Raw genomic sequence first — 20,154 nt, 5'->3', positions numbered from 1 at the left:
TTATTTATTTTTGTTTTATAAGTACAGAGACCCTGAAAAACAGTGAGCTGATGGAAGTGGAAAGATATGAACAAGTAACGTGAAGGAATTACCTTTTATTCATTAGTCTATCTGCATTTTTTGTATGTATGGCGCCTCTACTTTATGGCCTGTTTGAACATATTCTTTTCATTTGAAACTAGCAATTTAGTTTAATTCTCTGAAAGTGGGAAATTAAAAAGAGAAAAAAACACAGATTTACAATAAAAAGAAACAAGAGCATATTATTTGAGATTACAGCACGATTTGACTTTTTACTCTGTTATCTAGAGGAAAACTTAAGCAAACACCAGTGCTATGAAGTTGTTTTACTTTCCACTTCATTATATATATCTGACAGCTCTAGTTAGTTGTTGCTTTGCTGAGTAGATTTTACATTTAAAGACTGTTACACACCGAGCCGATTATCGGCGTCGATAGATGTTGGGCCGTCGATGAGCATCGTGTCGCCCTACTCAGATTGGTGTGTACTGCACCATTGTGTCTTTTCGGCCGTGCCGACACCTTCCGCCGTCGATTGGCTGTTCAGTTTAGCGAATCAGTGCATGAGAAGCGAAACGGAAGTGAGGGACCCAAACAAACTATTAAGAAGCAAATCTGAGATTTCATTTAACTCCAGCTCTCGACACAGGTTCGGGAAAGCCCCATGAGCTTCTCGTTGTAGAGTGAAAATGGAACGCACGCTCTATTTGTTGTTTGTTTATATCACACAGTCTGTTCTTCTTCTCTCTGTGTATCACGCAATCTGTCTTCCGGTTGTTGCCTCTTTTGAATGACGAATACACTACCGCCGCCTGCTGGTAAGGAGAGTTATTGCCACTCACGCATGCGCAGTTCGTATGTGCAACTTGGTCGGCGGCTGAAGTCTTTGCGTTGTGTTCCAGTGCGAAACATGGCCAAGACGCAGGAGACGTGAGGCGACGTGAGGCGACGTGAGGCGACGTGAGGCGACGTGAGGCGACGTGAGGCGACGTTCCGTCGGGACGTGTTTTTTGGTGTCTGTTTGGTGTGTAAGAGGCTTAAAGTCACTATATGTAGGGATGTTTTTCGGCACACGTCAAATTAATTTAACTGCATAGGTTTTTGTAGGTGGAAACATTTTATAATTCCCTGGTGCAGTATTATGGTTTTAGCCCATTTAGGGTTAGGGTTAGGGATTTTGGGTATTGGACGTTTCAAACTGGTATTGTGTCTCATCGACTACTACAGGGCAACTCTTGACTTGTCAGACAGTCAAGAGTTGGGGAATTCACAACTGATTGATTATCCCAGTAGTGAAAGGTAGCGGTGTGGATCACTGTCCATAATATTTCCAATATTAATGAAACTATCAAAAGTGATATCTAATGGCCCAATTCCTATGTGTACTTAACACCATTTTAAGTCACTCTCACAGCTGAATGAAACACACTTCGGTAAGGTTTAGCCTGTCAATACAGCAGCAAGCTGAGGGACCAATCAGGACCTGCTGTGACCTTTCAGAACCATAGTTTAGTTTCCACTGCTATGTATCGGCATCTTTCGGAAGAGCCACCCTGAGTCTATGGAGGAAATCAAACTGAGGAACCATGAAGAGTCTGAACATACTTAACTACCATTTATGAAACTTGAAAAGGGTATATCTGATCCTGAATACGATGTAACATTTACATTATTATGTAATACCGTCTGTATTTCCTCTTGTTAACATCATATCTAGAAAAATATTCTTCTATATTTTTTTTATTGTATGTTTTTAGATTTTTTGTTCTTGATTTATTTTGTTCTTGAATAATTTATTCCCTATTTTCCATAATAATTCCTTAACCTATTTCATGAATCATGTTTTCCCAAAAGCAAACTCTTAACTTAATACTTGTCATCTATTAATTAAGTACATAAAGGTATATATATTTTTTTAATACTGTTCATCTGCCTGGCTTTGATACACGTGTTCACCTGATCTGTAACTGTATACTTCCGATGCTGCTCGTGTGGTGTGTGTGCCAGAGATTAGCACAGTGTGTAAGGCCAATGCTGAGCACATACAGTACAGCCCTAATCTCCTGTGGTCAATTAAGGAGAGCTATAATAACTAGAGATGGGCGAGTCCTGATTCATCCGGATCATTAACCCGGATCCTAGAGATGAGCTGGTCATGACGAGTCTCCCCTCTCCATTAACCCGAGTCCTTGAGTCCCACACTTGGTGTGACGTACAAATTAAAACTATAAATTGCGTCACTCGCTACTCTCTTTATAACATGTAAAATCACATTACAACGTACCCCAAGTCCATCTACCTACCCTTTAGCAAGTATACAGTCACAGGATAGCTGCCAGAAGTGATCGTTTGGCTCAGGGGAGGGGACGCAGATCAGTGAAACTTCCTGCAGACTCGTGGGGACTCAGAGGAGCCGACGGCTCCAACAGCAGACTCGCAGATTCGCAGATTCGCAGATTCGCAAATCCTGACTCGCTGCAACACACAGCGGATCAGACTCGTGCGGACTCGGAGCCGTAACCGTATAGCAGCAGATCCAGAGATCCAGCAGACTCGTCGTCATGCACGAGTCCACACAGCAGACTCGGATTCGCAGATTCGCAGATTCGCAAATCCTGACTCGCTGCAACACACAGCGGATCAGAGTCGTGCGGACTCGGAGCCGTAACCATATAGCAGCAGATCCAGAGATCCAGCAGACTCGTCCGTCATGCACGAGTCCACAGCAGACTCGGATTCGCAAATCCTGACTCACTGTGTGTGCAACACACAGCAGTGCGGACTCGCAGACTCAGATTTGCCAAATCGCAAAATAACCCTTTTTTTTGTGATCAACATTTTTTATTAAAGCAAAATACACTGTGTAGCGGAGGTTAATATAACGTCAGTTTAATAGATAGATAGATAGATAGTACTTTATTGATCCCAAATTGGGAAATTGTTGTTGTTACAGCAGCATAAGGCATTTTACAATAAAACAAAACTACAAAATATGCAAGAATAGAAATAAAAATAAAATAAAATATAAAATATAAAATATACATGTCGAAATAGAAAATATACATGCAGATATTATATATATATATATATATATACAAATATATATATGTATATTCAAAATATATGGAATAATAATATGCTCGTGAAATGCAACAACTTTTCGGTTTCACCAATAGGATTTCTACGGTCTTGGTCATGCTGACTCATATGACTCAAATGACTCGTATGATCCGGATCTCTTCAATGACTGACTCAGAAGACCCTGAGTCCGTAAAATGATCCGGATTTGCCATCTCTAATAATAACACATGTTCGGTGTATCTCCGTATCTTTCTTTGAAACCTTTTTTGTGTTTCTTGAGTTTTATCCCATGTTATTATAATCCATTTAATTAAATACTGAAGTGTTAATCTCTCGTCATTGCTGCTGTTATTCTGAACCATTTTTATTGCTTAATAAATAACTGGGCATTAACTTAAAATGAAAACATGAATGTGTGTGAATGTTAGCTTACTAGAGCAAGTGGCACTGCTCTGTGTGAATGAGGAATGAAAGGGTGAATGGTGACATGTAGTATGTAAAAGCTGGATAAAGCGCTATATAAGTACAGTCCATTTACATGCTTTTGGAGGAAATAAACTATGGCTGTCAACATTAACGCCTTTAAAAAAACAACAAAAAAACACAAGTTGATCACAATACCAAGTTTGACCCCAATTTTATCCTACGATTCCAGTGCAGAAGAAATTAGCAATATATTAAAATAACCATTCAGGGTTGCCATATAGCAGACTGGGTTGAGCTGGTGGCCCATGTACTGGGGCTTGGTCACCGTGGAGATGACCCAGGTTAAAATCCGGCCTGGGATCATTTGCCGTGTGTCATCCCCTCTGTTTCTTCCCTTCAACATTTTCACTAAGATGAAGCCCAAAAAGATAAAAAAAAAAAAAAAAGGATACCTCTGATTATTCTTACGGCCCGTCCACACAGCGGCGTGCGTTGAAGCTTGCCGGCGGGGGGGGCTGAAACTCGACCAACAACCAATCACATTAATCTCCCGCCCCGGACACACAAGCACGCGGTTTGATTGGCTAGACTAGAGCTTGTACTGGCATATGATTCGATTGGCTGACGCTTCCGCAGAAGCTTCAAAAGTTGAACATTGCTCAACTTTTGCAGCGAGCAAAGCTACGCTTCACTCCCACAATGCAGTTCGGTGAAGCGTGACGTCACCCCATTCAAAGTGAATGGGCAGAAGCGTTGAAGCGCACGCCGCTGTGTGGACGGGCCGTTACCAGTTTGTCTTGCATTTCTTTATCACAGCACCACTGGTGTATTTGTTTAATCTCCCCAAAAAAAAGTAAATACTACTACTTCTGTAAGCATTTATAAATGGAAAGCTTTTCAGTGGTTACGATGTCGATGTTTCACCAGAAGAGTGCAGCAAAGCTTAGCTTGTCGCTAAAGCTATTATGCACTCAGACTGTGCTGCAATACTAACATGGTATCACCAGATGTCAGCATCATGCCTTACAACCAAAAATCAATTTTTAGTTACAGAAACAGTTTTGTGATTTTTAGACGGCATACTAAGCAGAAAGAGGGAAGAGAGACACCACAGGATGGAGAAGCGAGTGCCGACAGACACGGTTCTCCTGCTGACCCCGCAGCCTGACCTTTCTATGGACTTACAGAAAATAATTCCACTGAGAACCTATTAAGCGTAGAGGGCAGGGAGTGATGAGATGACTTGTGACAAAGGATTTGAAACCAGTGTCTCTGTTATATAATTGTGTGTGCCTTAGCCTACTGATCCAGCTGGACAGCCACCAGATTAGCAAATGGAAGCTTCAGTCCTGTCATGTTTTCTTTTTTTTTCCAACATATTTCACAGAAATGCTTCACATTATTTTTATATGTAACCGAACAATGGTTTAGGGTGGTATTAAATGTAACATTTGTATAGATAAGATACAAAGGAACGCACACACCCCAGGTTAATATGGTTTTTACCATAGGTGTTATCAAAAAACTTCTCCAGATAACTTGTTTATTTCTCCAGATAACTTTTTTATTTATAAGTTTCGATATAATATTTAGGCATTATCTAATTATTTTTGTTGGTCAAATTTGGAAAAATCTGCCAACACAAATAGACAAAGAAACACCTAAATGTGAATTTCGAGTATTTTATTTCCCAGTCTGTTTTCCTAGTCTGAAAGAAGACGTATTAAGCAGGAAAAATATCCCGTTAAAATTGTCCAGCTAATGAAATACAATGTTTTTCCCTGAAGTATTTAGCTTTAATATTTTAATAATATTTTTTTAATTTATTAAGGCACTAAATCTCTGTCTCACACAAACACAAAGCTTTTCAGACATTAAACAGCAGCTGGGTGAGAATACATGCTCTATCCCTCGACAAAAACAAGCATTACCAGATGCTCGAAAGACAAGGAGAGAATATAAGCCGTAAAAAAAAAATCCAGTAAACAACACGATGGACAAATTCCAAAAGTTAGGATTTGGAATTTTGTGCTAACAGCTTTAGTGGAAGTCTGGTCAACTTTTTAGCTGAGATGGGGTGTGCTTCATGCTTGCATATGCAGGATGAAACAAAAATGTATCAAAAATTTATTAATTTATACGACGGTAACATACACATTCAACTAGGCAGAGACTGAGTGCAGCTGTGCAGTCACCAACATGTTGTGACTACAGCCTTCACAGATAGTATCTGTGTCATCAAACAAATTGCATCTCGCTTGATACCATAATTCCACAGGTAAAAATGTCAAGCATGCTGAACCTATTTGTCATCATTAATATTAAGTGCATATACTCCACGCCATCCATACATACATGTATGTGTGCTAATCCCTCTGACAATTTAATGTGTGCAGTGTTATCTGACAAGCCTTCTGTGAGATGAGAAGTTCGGAAGGCAAGTTAACACACTGACAGTGCACCATCTGGCAATCTGCCATGTTTAGTGGAAAAAACACAAAGGTGGTATGATGACTGGAAAAGACAAGGACAATCTGTATCAGGTCTTTCTAACTGAGCCAATTGCCTGTTTGCACTTTTTTTTTTAACAAAAGCACAAACATAATGATAGTGAATACATGTCAATGAATGCTAATTGAGGAATGACATATACTTCTAAAAAACATTTATTTTTCATATCACCAATGGATAAAAAGGATGTTTATTCTGAAAGGTTCCCTCGTAGTTACAAAACATCAATTATCACCTGACTCTGCAGTTGCCAACCCTGTCTGCAATTAAAAAATGAGTTCCTGTAAAACTTTACTGCATTGCCAGTTTCACAATAAATATATATTTTTAAACAGATTATGGTCGCATTTTTAAACACATTTTAAATTAAAACAAAAAAGCTTTTCTCAGGAGTGTGTTGAGACCATTGCAGAGCTTAAAGAGAGTAACTATTCATAGGGCTGCCAGAAACAAATATAAATATTTTTTGTCTCCTGGATGTGTAAATAGGTCATGATTATCTCGAGTTTTAGCTTGTTCTGCCACCCAAAGAAAATGAAAGCAGCTTGAAGTCCCACCGCTATGCTAATAGGAGCTAATCCCTGTCGGCGTAAACCTGACATCTTGGTGACAGGATAACAACCTCCATCTCAACGTCAGCAAAACCAAGGAGCTGATTGTGGATTACAGGAAGCAGCAGGGAGAGGGACACGCCCCCATCGCCATCAATGGGACTACGGTGGAGAGAGTCAGCAGCTTCAGGTTGCTTGGGGTCCACATCACTGAGGACCTGACATGGACTCTTCACACCATCACCATCACCAAGAAAGCTTGACAGCGGCTCTTCTTCCTCCGCAGGCTGAGGAGGTTCAACATGGACTCCAGGATACTCTGCAACTTCTACAGGTGCACCATAGAGAGTATCCTCACTGGCAGCATGACGGCCTGGTACGGCAGCTGCACCGACCTCGATCGTAAGGCTTTACAGAGGGTGGTGAAAACTGCACAGATCATCACCAGGACGGAGTTGCCATCCATGGAGGACCTTTACTCCCAGCGCCTCAGGAAAAAATCCCTCCGGATTATAAAAGACCCCCATCACCCCAGCCACAAACTGTTCTGTCTGCTGCCGTCTGGCAGACGATACCGCAGCATCTGGACTAAAACCACCAGACTCAGGGACAGCTTCATCCCACAGGCAATAAGACACCTGAACTGTTGAAGCAAAATCTGTTTAAACACCTGAACAGTTGAAACAACATCTTTAATATTCATCTGGCTGCTAAAAAATTTCACTTTTTAAACTATTTTTCTTTTTATATTGCTATTGACTATTTACTTGCACTATATTTTCTGTTTATCTGTGTTTTGTGTTGCACTGTTGGAGAAGCCAGTGACACAATATTTTCATTGGCATAACTACACTGTAGCTATGTTCGTATGACTAAATAAAGAACCTTGAACCTTGAACCTTGTATATTATGTGCTGGACTACAGATGCAGATTTCATTTGAGTCATTTTACAGACTATGACAACATTTGGCTCTCTGGGTTGTCCCACATTCCCTGATCTCCATTTTCTCATTCCAAAAAGAAGGATAATGCCTCTTGCACCTGTCAAGATTTTGCTAATGCATTTTTCTGAGGTGCTTGAGGTTACACAGATTAGAGATTCTCTCCGAAAATAGGACAAAGGGATAGAAAGTCACAGAAACGTTGAAACTGTTGCTGCTAAGACTGCCTTGGTGGTTTGTTCTCATTGCTTCGTATGTATTGTCTACACATATTGACATTTAACAGTGGGAGTTCTAGCTGAACGTGTTTTCACTCAGACATCAGTCAAAATTGTTAATTGTATGTTTCCTAAAAGAAAAACCATAACACATTATTAAAATGCCTATAATTTAAAGTCTATATGGAGCCCTACATTTCACATCTGCTCATGGGGAATAAATACAAAATTAATAAATGTTTAAAGCAACAAAAAGACTAAAATATGGTATCCTTTTTGAAATGGGTTTATTTTCCAAATTAAAAGAATATGCATGATGTGTGATCATTCTTATACTAAATGTACATGTCAGTGTTTGTGGTTTGATTCACAAGAAATTAAATATATAATCATCTCATACCTGGCTGCCTATGTTATATTGTAATGAACCTATTCAATTTTGTGCCATTTTACATGTGCTAACCTCCATGGAAAAACGCCAGCAGAAACTAACATATTTTCAGCCTGCGAAAAAAAAAAGATGTAATTATATTAAGGTTTAAAGGTATGCATTATTACAGATGTGGCTGCCTTGATTGACAGGCGGGGGCCGTCTCAGGTCGCTAGCAGCCAGCTCTGACCGGAGCCCACCTCAATTCCACATACGCTCAGACCATTTGGATGGCCAAGAGTTAGTCACGGGAAGACATTGTTGATCTGTTTCGACATAGTGATATATCTTTAAAATATTCAACTTTCATAATGAACAATTAGCGGGAAGCTGGCATTAGTTGTTCTATTGTTCAGAGAATGATTTATTAAGACAACTATTGTCTACGGGAGATTTAAAGACACAAGACGGAAGGAAAAAAAGGTAGAACAGCCTACAATATGTAAATGTTAAGATTCCAAATGAATTGACACAACAGTAATCAGAGTAGGCCGCCATGTCCTGTATAACTTCTGTACTAATAATAAAGGTACAAATAAAAAAACAAAGAAAACAACAGCATGCTCGTATATCAACTTTTATTCACTTGTTCTATTCAACCTAAAATAAACTGTGAAAAAAATCCCTATAACTCATTCACAACATAAAATAACTCATAGTGGACAGGGGACATACAATTTGCCCGCTCAGTAATTAAAATGATTTGGACCTGGATTAGCATGTACACAGTCGTTACAAAAATACATCCTGCTCCTCAAGTGCAGTCTCTGCAGTGACGCAGTCTTAACCGACTGTCTTGTCCTCTCACTGGTTTTAAGCTTTAATCTCCATTTACATCGCAATCAATCTCTTCTCTCTTTTATGACATCCATCAATCCATCTTTCATTCCAGCCCTCCCTTTCTTCAGTTTCTCATCATTCACTCCATCTGTTGCGGAGTGTATGGATAACTCAACTGCACTATGAGTACTGGAGGGTTTAAACAGGGAACATTTAGGAAGAGAAAAAAACGTATTCAAAGTGGAGTTGATGATGTTCTTTTAAACGTGGCATTTTGACCCAAAGTCCCCCAAATTGACCGCCTTGTTCCCTTTCATGCTTTTAGCTGATGCAAGCCAAATACTCAGTTTACAATGTTCACTACAGTATGTCAGATAGATTCAGACAGAAGTACAAATGCAGGCTTCTAATCTGTAACTCACAATTCTTTGTTTTGAGTGTACAATGGCAACTGAGAATGAGAAGTGTATTTTTGCCTCTCTATAATATAGCAAAGATATTCTAAATGTTAAGTGCCTGAATAAAGCTTTAATGCTAAGCATTTCCTGTTAGCTAGCTTTCTACTTAGCATTACTTTAATGATCAAGCAGCATATCAGTATGTTAATATGACAGATTACGCTAAAATGTGTTCATGAATCCACGTACATGACTAGAACATTCACTCTGTAGCATTTCTACTCTTATGGATGCTACAAGCCTTTTCTTGAGAACGCTTCAAAGTATTTATTTGAATATTCAATGTTTTAAACAACACAGTTTCAATTAGTTTGAAAAGGCTTGTAGCATCCCAAAGTAGAAAAATAGTTAGAAGTGATTGAAGTAAAACATTTGTGCGTAACCTTTTACCCCGCGTAATAATATACGCTGCTTGATAGTTAAAGTAACGCTAAGTAGCAAGCTAGTTACTAGTTAGTTAGGCTAGTTAATCCCTTAATCAAATGAAAACATATTTTTTATTTTCTCCAATAAAACCACAAACCTTAAATTACAAGAACACTCTATGAACCATCAAATTAACCACATCTACATCTAACAAGACTCAACCATTACTGTAGCTGTTTCTCTTTGGGCAGGGTCCATCTAAATACACATTCAGACTTTTTTACAACCCAGAACACTTTTTAAGGAATATGCAGAGGCATAAAGACGAAGGAAACGTTACATCTGTGGCAGAATAGTGGACTTTTATTATCAAATGAGAGTAAGTTCTGTCCAAGTGTTTGGATAGATTCTCTGCAAAATTAGCTTTCATGGTCCTATGGGAGGTCATGGGTGAGGCTGTAACACATTATAGATTATTGCGATTTTGTTTAATCAATAAATCCGGCTGAAGGGGGGGTGATCAGAAACCGGTTGTAGGACTAAGCGTTGAGTAACATGAGTTTATGCATTTGTATGTGCGCCAACGAGTTACAAACAAAGCTGGGACCCACTTATCTGAAAACAGTAACAATAGTTTGATACCTTGGAAATCTTTGTTCTCAGGCCAAGCAACGGTTCTTATTTCATCTAAACTATGGTTCTCAAAATGATCTTGCCAACTGACACTTCTACGCGTTAACCACAGGGGCCAGGGATCGAATCACCCTCCGATTGCTCTGTTTCCTGAGCCAAAGCTGCCCAACTGGCTAGCTAAAGGCCGCCATTTTGCACCCCACCCCCAGGATAACATTGTTAGCGGCACTAACGGCACTAGCAATGTAAGCTGCCAACAATTGCTTTCATAAGAGCTGTGTCCAGGCAATCCAGCAATCATAAACATGCTTTGAAATCTAGAGCACTTTTAAACTTGTTGTAGCATTGAGACATCCTTTCACCTTCTCAGAGTGTCGGGATGTCCATTCATTCATTTATTGACAGAAGCACTATGTCTGGCTGAGTTAGACGCATAATTGTCAGACAGCATATAAAGTGTTATGATCCGTATTCGTTTTCCCTGTTTTATTTTGTCATGTCAAGATCTGTCTTTGTTTTCCTGTTTTTTTAGAATAAAATGTATGTCTGTTGTTGCTTCCTGTTTGATTACCTGATTGGTTCACCTGGGTCACCTGTGTTTCTCTTCACTCCCCACCTCTGTCTTGTTCTTGTGATTAGTCTTGTGTGCATTTAAGTTCTGGTTTTTCATTCAGTTGTTGTCAGAGTCTTTATGTTGGACGTTTTATTTTCAGAGGGTTAGGTTTGGGTTTTTGCCTTGTTTTGCCTGGCCCAGCTCTGTGAATTCTGGGTCAATCGCCAATAAAGGACTTTTATTTAAAGAAACTGTCTTCTGTATTTTGGTCCTATGCACTCTGCTCTCCAGCGTTGACATAACGGACAGGTTAACAACACCACTTGAAACAGCAATGTTTTTTTAAGATGTCAGCCAAAATCTAAAGTGTGAATTTTCGAAAAAATATGAATGGCAAAAAAACAGCAGAGCAAGATGGACAACATGTCAGAACATAACATCCCAATGGGTTCTGGCCTCGTCTGGCGCTAAGTTTGTCTCGGGCAATGGAAATGTTCTTCACCCCAGCTTGACAGTGCGATTGTTTGGAGGGAGAATTGATGAACCTCGATTTCTCATGTTACTTTGTCACCATAAGCTTTGTAGCTACTGATGACTGAACTGTTACCACAGCAACCCATGCAGATGGGTTGATGAGGGCTGAACACAAACCTGATCGTACCACTTGCAATTTAACCGTGCTTGGAGATCTGATTCAAGAAACAAATCAGACTGAAACCAGGAGCCACGCCCAGTTCTGAGTCCTACCTGTCCGAAGACTGAGTCGACAATGGGTCGAAGCTTTCTCCTGTCTCCCTCTTGCAGCCAGAGTTCTTCAGGGTCCCCCACTGGGGAAGATAGACTCAGGGTCTTGGCCTTGGGCCTTGGAGGCCTCTTTAAGCTAGCCGAACTCCATCGCCTTAATGATTCGATCTTCTTCTTGATGGAACCCTGAAGAATGAGGGATGAATAAAGACAACATGAAATGGGAAAGCTGTCTCACAAAAGAAAAAAAGAACTGAAGGAGATGATTATTCATGCAGGTATTCTGAGAGCAGGTAAATAAATGAAATGAATTCACTACTGCATATATTAAAGTTTTTGCACATTTCCACCCACATTGAAGTCCTGAAAAGGAAAGCGTCAGAAAAAGACTATAAAAACTCGCACAACTCCTGTCCTGGAGGAGAAATTAAATGCACACAAATCTAATTTATCATTTAAAATAACTATTTTTCTGCCTGCTCCTTAAAGGAGAGGTGTCATGCTTTTCCGGTTATTACCCGTCCCCTTGTGTGTTATGAAGGTTTTTATGCATGTAAACGGTCTGCAGAGTCAAAAACCCTCAAAGTACACCCTGTAGGGAGAAAAACTCTAACACAGAAAAGACCTCCCCAAAACGCCTCGTTGGAACTTTCTCATGTTCTTCCTGGGCATTGTGACGTGTGGATACCCAGCAGCCACGCCCAGAGCTATGACGCGATACGGTCATGCGGTACCCGGAACCAAATGGACCAATCCGCGGAGCCGTTACGTTAAGCCCCCGCTGATTGACGGACTTCCTCACACACACACACTCAGTGCAGGCAGCTCTGCAGATTTCTCCTCCCTGGCTGCAGGCTGATAACAGACAGTTGGGATCGTGGCGAAATTCTCTCTGCAGACCCATTCTCACAGCGTTTATCAACCTTTTTCTTACTCAATATCAAGCCACACTTATTGTTTTTACTTCGGTTGTGAGTTTGTGTGTGCTCAGGATGAGTTTGGCTGTGTTTCGCTATGTATCCTAAACAAGGAAACAACACCTCCACGCAGCTCAGCGCGATTCACAACGTCCCGACCAATCAGAGCACACTGTGCTCACAGGGAGGGTGGGGGCTGGAGCTATTGGAGCTACAACGAGCCGTTTAGTGGAGAGAGTGAATACTGCTGAATACACTTTACAGAGATGCTGTATGCGAAACCAATGTGAGTTTGGAAAAATGCACAGTATTAATCTATTTTAGTAGACCTCAACAATGGAATTATGATCAGTGGAAATGGCCATGACACCTCTCCTTTAACAAATAAAGTTCCTACGTCTGGTCTGCATTCTTTTCCTTACATACACAAACAAATCAGTACAAAGTCATGTTTGGAGAAGACCACATCAGAAAAAGGATTGGTCCATCAAACAGGTCTTCAATAAAGTCAAGATTAATTCATTCTAACTTTATGTTAAACCACCTAATAGTTTTGAGACATATTGAAAAAAATGTCCTTAAATGTTGGGGGTTAGTAAGGTTATTGAGAAGGAAGTTTAATTGTATGGCAAAGGAATTCTTTAGGTGACAGTGTTACCATTTTATTGTACCAGCTCTAAGAGAAAAGCTCTGTAATTGCTTTGAAATGTTTTTCTTGAACACAAAAAAAACAACAACAAACAAACAATAATTCAGTTTGTGGCTAAAATACACTTTTTTTTTTACTATTTAGTTAGTAGTACATAGTGTGTCATGCCAGTCAGGCCATAGAAGACGAACACTGGGTCACCACAGTAAACCATGTTGAGTTTAAGCACCAAGGATTTAGGGCACAGCAAAGTCATATTTTGGCATATCCACTGACCTTCTTTATTAACTTCCCCTCTGGCACCTCCGTGGACGATACGCTTTTGGCGTCGGTCATCTTTTCAGTCCAGCTTGCATGCACAGAGACGTCCCCTTTCTCTCTGTCTCTCCTCCTGTCACGCTCTTGTCAACTCCTCCTCTTTATCTGTCTCTAGAGCATCTGACTCTGGTTGATAATCTGAGGCATATCTCCCCACTGTTGTTGCTCCTCCTTCTCTCATCCCTCTCATCCCTCCTCCTGTATACACATCCATCACTCACTTTTAATCTGTCTGCTCTTTCCACCTCTTCTTTTGGTCTCTCTTCCTGTAAATACTGCTGTAACGCAAAGATGCCAATTTATTCATGCAAACAGGATAAAAAATGACATTTTAGTCTTTCCCAGTCAGATAATGTTAATTATTGAATAAAAACTAACATACATATATATTTTGTAGTTATGTCTGTCCATTTTGCCTTTTTTGAGCCTGACACTATATTGACATTGCCTATAATCCTGTACTTATGTCATCTTTGTGATGTTGTCTATTCTGATGTAGGCTTGTCCTAAATCCTCTCCCACATTGCTTCCACTATATATTGTGTTCAACATATGGGCCAGTGCAGTGCATGTACAATCTAACACACAACACACTTCCAACATATACAGTATTCTGGTCAACAGTTTATATTACTAAATATGTCATTACCACAACTTGTTGCTTGATTTGATTCAGTATGAAATTCCATTTTGTTTTCGAGGAAACAATAAAGATCTGGTACATTTTATCAAGAATTTAAGACCACATGTAACTGAATGGAGCTTAAATTATTAACAGTAGGATAAGTAGAATATCTAAAATATGATTCATTATAGTTCCCTGCAAAAGAAGCACAAAAGTGGATGGAAGAGCTCAGTAGAGCAAGAGTTAACAGGATGTAGCTGCAGTTATTGTAAGTGCCTTATGATAACAGATGTTTTTAAGCGGTACAAAACTAAACTGTATTCTTCTTGTTTAAAAGGCCTTTTTTATCAATATTATTTGACTGATCACAAAAGTAAAAGTGTAAATAATAAAATTGACGATAAGAGCTTTTATTCCTCTAACATGACTTTGCTCTTGTTAATGCATGGAGATTGTGCTTCATGTGTGGGCTGAAAATTGTGAATACCCAAACTTCCTCACCTGTAGTTTTGTAATTTCGGTATAAAAAAGGGCATTTTAACATTCCATCTTGCATTGAAATCAGTAGAGACAAGTGAAAGTAAAAATGTTTATAAGAACGGATCATAAAAGGTAATCAAGTATTGTGGTACTTTGGCTCCAAGACTATATTTGTATCCACACCTATTCTATTAAGTGTATGCTCCAGGCACTGTAGTGGTGATCTCTGGACTCAGCTGAGACTTGTTGGTTGATGGTGCTAATACATCTGCGTAGATTGACAGTGATGGGAAGGTATGAGGCACATGCAGAGCAGCATAAGGCTCGGTTTACACGGTGACAGAACGGGTGTTATCCGCTACAGTTCTCTATCGTATGGACGGTTCGTTCACACGAGGCCATAACGGAACCGCGGAAACTGAGCCCTCAAACGATAACGGGTCCCAAGGTGGGTAGATCTGCGGACGGAACGCTCTGGGGGGGTCAAACGGCTCCTTGTGTACGCCCGATACGCCATAGCCCCGCCTCTCCCCACCTCTCGCTTATTGTTTAGGTGTCCTTTGACACGCAGGCAGTCATATCATTAGCTAGAACTAGCTAGATTTGATCGATATGGACATAAACGCGAGTGAAGTCTAATCGGACAGGAGAGAGAGATCAGAAATCAGCTGCTGCTGACGGAGACACGCAGCTCTGCATGATCACCTGCAGCTCCGCCAGCTGTGATGGAGCGGTGAGCGGAGCAAAACACACACTTCAAATTAGATCATCACACTTAGCTATTTTAATTACCTCTCAAACGACCTAAACTAGTTATAAATATGTTTATTTTTACTGTTGGGTCACTCATTACTGGATCAGCCAGCTGCATGAGACGGATACTGACGGGCTGTCAGGAGAGGGGGAGGAAAAGAGAGGCTCTGTGTATTATTCTTATATTATTATATAGAGTCGTTATTAATTTGTTTTAAAGCTCAATGAATAACAAAGAAGACCTTTGACCGGCACTTTTCTAATTTTGTCCGGAAGATTTTAACTTGACCGGCGGAAAAAAATGATAACGGAAACTCTGCCGCACGGTTCCCTCGTCCCTTGGAAGAGGCGGAGAGGTGGGTGTTTTTCATCTGCTGGTGGACTACCGGGGAGATTGAACGTCCTGCTCGGGAGCCAGGCTCAGAGTTAGTGGCAGTGGGTGCGGTGCACCTGCCTTTTACAGCAGGAGCACACGCTCGCCTCGGGGAGGGAGAAAAAGAGAAACAGAGGCAGCCGAAACAGCCAGAGCCCTGCCTCTCCCCACCTCTGCTGCTCACCCAAATCTACAGCTCCTCTACCACAACCATCAGCAACAAGTGGACATGGAGAACTACATGAACTACATTTTGCTAAATCCACCGCGGAGAATAAACAGAAGGGCAACCAGGCAACCATGGCAACCATGCTCGGGAGGTCTTCTTCACTGCTTTTGGTGTATTTTGTGGCGGAAGTACAGCACCACTTACAGGCCCGGCATATGTACTACAGCGTCTCCAGCGGGTCGAGCGGTCTCGTGTGGACGGACACGTTTATTGAGCCGATTGCGTGTGGACGGAAGACTTTTTTGATATCGAATTCTGTTTGTTTTTGTTTTCCGTGTCTAAATGTACTAGAGGCCTAGATACAGACATCATCAGGAATGATCGCAAGAAACTAACAACAGGTCTAAGCATGCAAAATAAGTGTCCTTCTGATTATTACTCTCAGGGCTGCCCCTGGGCAACTTGTGGCTCCACGCAAAGTTGTGGCACGAGGCCCCCCGGGTCTGTACAAAAGTCGTCACACATGTGTTGCGAGCGTTGACGGGGGAGGGGGGGGTGGGGGTGCAAGTGGAGCACGCTTGTGAACTGTTAGCGCCGGAGACTCGCAGCGGGTAACTGTGGAGCGCATAATTGCGCCGCATTTGCACATTAGATAAGGCCCCACGCAATCTGCGTGATCTGCGTGTAGGGAGGGGCGGCCCTGATTAACATCCTTTAGATATGCTGCTTTTCCGCATTTATAGTACTGCAATCATTATTATCCATGGCAATAACCTCTACCTACACTCTAAAATACAATTCATGGGGTTAGTAGATTCCACTTGAAAAAAAATACTTTTTCAAAATACAACATTTAGTTTTTTACCTCAACTTATTTTAGTTAGTTTACAACTCATTTTAATAAGTCGGTCAAACTGAAAAAGAACAACAAAAATGTAACTTACAAATGTAATGATTTTGAAAAAATATTTCTGCGTTCACTCAACTATAGAGATACTACTGTAAGTTAGAGTAACTCATATCTATTGAGTTTCAACGGTATAGTTTCAAAACTGAACACACGCTTGGACTTGCCCGGACTTTGCTAGACCGCATGTTGAGTTGGAGCAATCTGCATTCATCCTGGAAGCAGAACACTTGATAGCAGTGGAACAACAGGATTTTAACCTAATAATCTATCAAGTTACCTGGTAAGTAGCCATTTTTTTTCATCTTAATTTACCATAGCTGCTTACTGCATATACAGTGTAACACAAGCTGTAAGGTAGTCATTAGCTACTTGTTTTAAGCTACTGTAGCATGTATAGCATACTGATAGCTAGCTGTTTGTATCCTCCTGTATCCTTTGTTTCACAGTTGCAGTCAAAGTTCATTATTTGTAATACAGTATGTATATATTTATTAGGGCTGTCAGTCGATTAAAATATTTAATCGCGATTAATCGCATGATTGTCCATAGTTAATCGCGATTAATCGCAAATTAATCGCACATTTTTTATCTGTTCTAAATGTACCTTAGAGGGATATTTTTCAAGTTTTTTAAATAATCTTATCAACATATGAGTGGACATATATGCTTTATATGTTTGTTTATTATTATTTGAACAATGACAAATATTCTCATGAATATTAAACACAACAACCTCTGAACATTACAAATATTCGCCTCAATTCAACCTGGAACCTCTCATACAATAATACAATACAAAGTGTGTGTGTGTGTGTGTGTGTGTGTGTGTGTGTGTGTGTGTGTGTGTGTGTGTGTGTGTGTGTGTGTGTGTGTGTGTGTGTGTGTGTGTGAGAGAATGTGGAGACACTGTGTTGGATCGTTGGAGCTATGTGCAGCTCAAGGCATATATGCTCGAACGGGAGCTGCCTGGACGCTGCAATCATGTTGCGCGTACTATCCGTGCTGAGTGTGCTGACTTTTCGTACAATGTCCCACTGTCTGGCTACCTGCATAAAGTCAAGTGCTCGGCGCAGTTGTTGGCGAAATGTCATTGAAACAGCTCCTTATATCCGTTAGCGCAGCTAGCTAGCACCAGATGCTAACAACAACAACAACACGTAAGGTGTGCCTCGCTCGCGCCACTATACACACACCCTCCCGGTCCTCCCGATGGCCAGTCCGGGCCTGCCAGTGAGCGTGGAAGTGTGGTCTGCCACAAGCGGGCGGCAGGAGCGGGGCTGTCAGCATCAGCTTGTAGATGGTATTTTAAACTCGATGCGCTCTGAAACTACGGGGCGGCCGAGGACAAAAAATACACATGCGTTAAAATAATTAGTGGCGTTAATTTGATAAAAAGTTATTTAAAATAAATATGAACAGCAACTGATGTTCAGTTTTTGCAAAACAAGCCTTGTTTTTCTTTCTGAACATTAAAATGTTCTCCTTTTTAAGGATGATTCGGTGGAAAGAATAAAAGAGGTTGCTATCCGGTGCTTGGTGGTGTGTCTTCGTGAAAAGGAGGATCTCTTCAAGGAAAACTTAAGTAAGTAAAGACGATGCTTAAGCCTGTTTTTCAGGTCTCAGGCTCGAAAATGACATTCCCAGAACAAATGACCATATCTTCCCTTCTAAAAGGGTTAAATTAATAATCTTTTTTCTCAAAGTAATGATAAACCTGTGAGATGGATGTAGAAAAGTCATAACAATATAGATGTTTTTTATTTTAAAGAAAATTCAGATTTTACATAGTAAAAAACTGTAAATTATAGTGTCCGTCCAAAAATTCTTTTTTACTTATAGTGAAAACTACCAGTGATGTGCGGTGAGGTTCATGGCTGGTGAGGCACTGACTCTTTCAGAGTCAGATTTACAAATATTATATTTTGACCTTAATCGAAATATTCGGTTATTTTCAAAAGCTTTTTTAGTCTGATGCTTCGATTCATTTTAAACAGACCGTTCAACAAATCTAAATCTTGGATTGTTCTTTCTTAGTAAGATCCCATTTTCATTACAATTGTGGTCTTACCTTGACTTGAAGATGAAGTCCATGCTATCCTTCTGGACAACAATCTCCATTACTTTTTTGTAAAAGTCCTCCTTATCTCCCTCTAGTTTCAAAACAAAAGTCTAGTTTGTTGTTTGTGTCTACCGTCTCTGCGTAGAATAACAGTAGCAACAAGATCCTGTGGGCTCACGTGCGCCCCCTTCAGTGCAGCAGAGGTTATGGCTGCCTCTCCTGATGCTTTTTTCATTGCCGTTGTATGATGAGACCAGCGAGCCTAAATATCATATATACGTGAAATAAGTTATTTAGAGACTATGGATGGCGAGTATAAATGTAATAAAGGGATCTACAAACATTACATTGGTGACATACAGTGAGATGGTAACAGGCATGCGCTTAGTGCCCGCTTTCCAGACAGTTTCTGTGGGGTGACGCATTCTGAGGTGAGGCAGAGCTCATCTGTGCCTCACCTCACCCCACAGTAAGCAAATGAGCCTGGCTTGAGCGCGCTCACAAAATAAGTGCCCGCGCTACATTAGTGCCTGCGCTCCAGTCAGTTACTGTGGGCTTACGTGAGGCAGAGCTCGTCCCTGCCTCACTCCTCATCGCTCCCATGTAGTTGTAGCGGAGCTCGGCCAATTTGCTGATTTTTACTATAAAAAGCGATTGGAATCATACAGAAATCACACTTACAACACAGATCAGTGGAGACATTTTATTATTATTACTATTTAGTTTTTCTTTAGTTGTTTTTCTGTTACATTGGAGTATGACAGGTGAGGCTCTGCCTCCCCTGCCTCCCCTGACTGCACGTCGCTGAAAACTACCCTTGGATGATGGTAAGGTAGACTAAAAGCTTTAGGAATCCAAAGTACAACATATAATAAGTACCCTGTATCAAGATTGATGCAACACAAGTGACATTTGACCTTTTTAGAGAGGTTTAGCCACAAAAAAAAAAGTGTGTGCACAGATGGAAGGCTGACAGGCAGGTAGGCCATCCAGTTATTTTAGCCGGGCCGGCTAAAATGATTGGTCGTGCTTTTTACAGTACTACGGCTTCCACAGATGACATTTTTTTTATGGATTTTTTGTCAAAGCACTTAAGATATTCATTGCTATCGGGATGTTAAGAGCATTCCATGGAATATAACAAAAAGTGTATCTCGAGCCGGTTTCTCAAACTTACCTACCCCACC

General features: G+C 40.6%; 1 protein-coding gene across 1 annotated transcript in view; it reads right to left on the bottom strand.

Moving 5' to 3' along the window:
- The window catches only part of LOC117481203 (calcium-binding protein 5-like), a 35,984-nt gene extending 22,306 nt beyond the window's left edge, over positions 1-13,678 (bottom strand). Inside the window, exons 1-2 of the mRNA XM_034128809.1 lie at positions 13,557-13,678; positions 11,718-11,900 (exon numbers count right to left, since the gene is read on the bottom strand). Of these exons, the coding sequence (XP_033984700.1) occupies positions 11,718-11,900; positions 13,557-13,616 (243 nt within the window). The 5' untranslated portion in view covers positions 13,617-13,678. The remainder of the gene's footprint in view (positions 1-11,717; positions 11,901-13,556) is intronic.
- Between the last annotated feature and the right edge of the window lie 6,476 nt (positions 13,679-20,154).

Source organism: Trematomus bernacchii, unplaced genomic scaffold (genome assembly GCF_902827165.1).
Source record: "Trematomus bernacchii unplaced genomic scaffold, fTreBer1.1, whole genome shotgun sequence".
NCBI classification, from domain to species: domain Eukaryota; kingdom Metazoa; phylum Chordata; class Actinopteri; order Perciformes; family Nototheniidae; genus Trematomus; species Trematomus bernacchii.
This window is presented reverse-complemented; position numbering and strand designations above follow the sequence as displayed.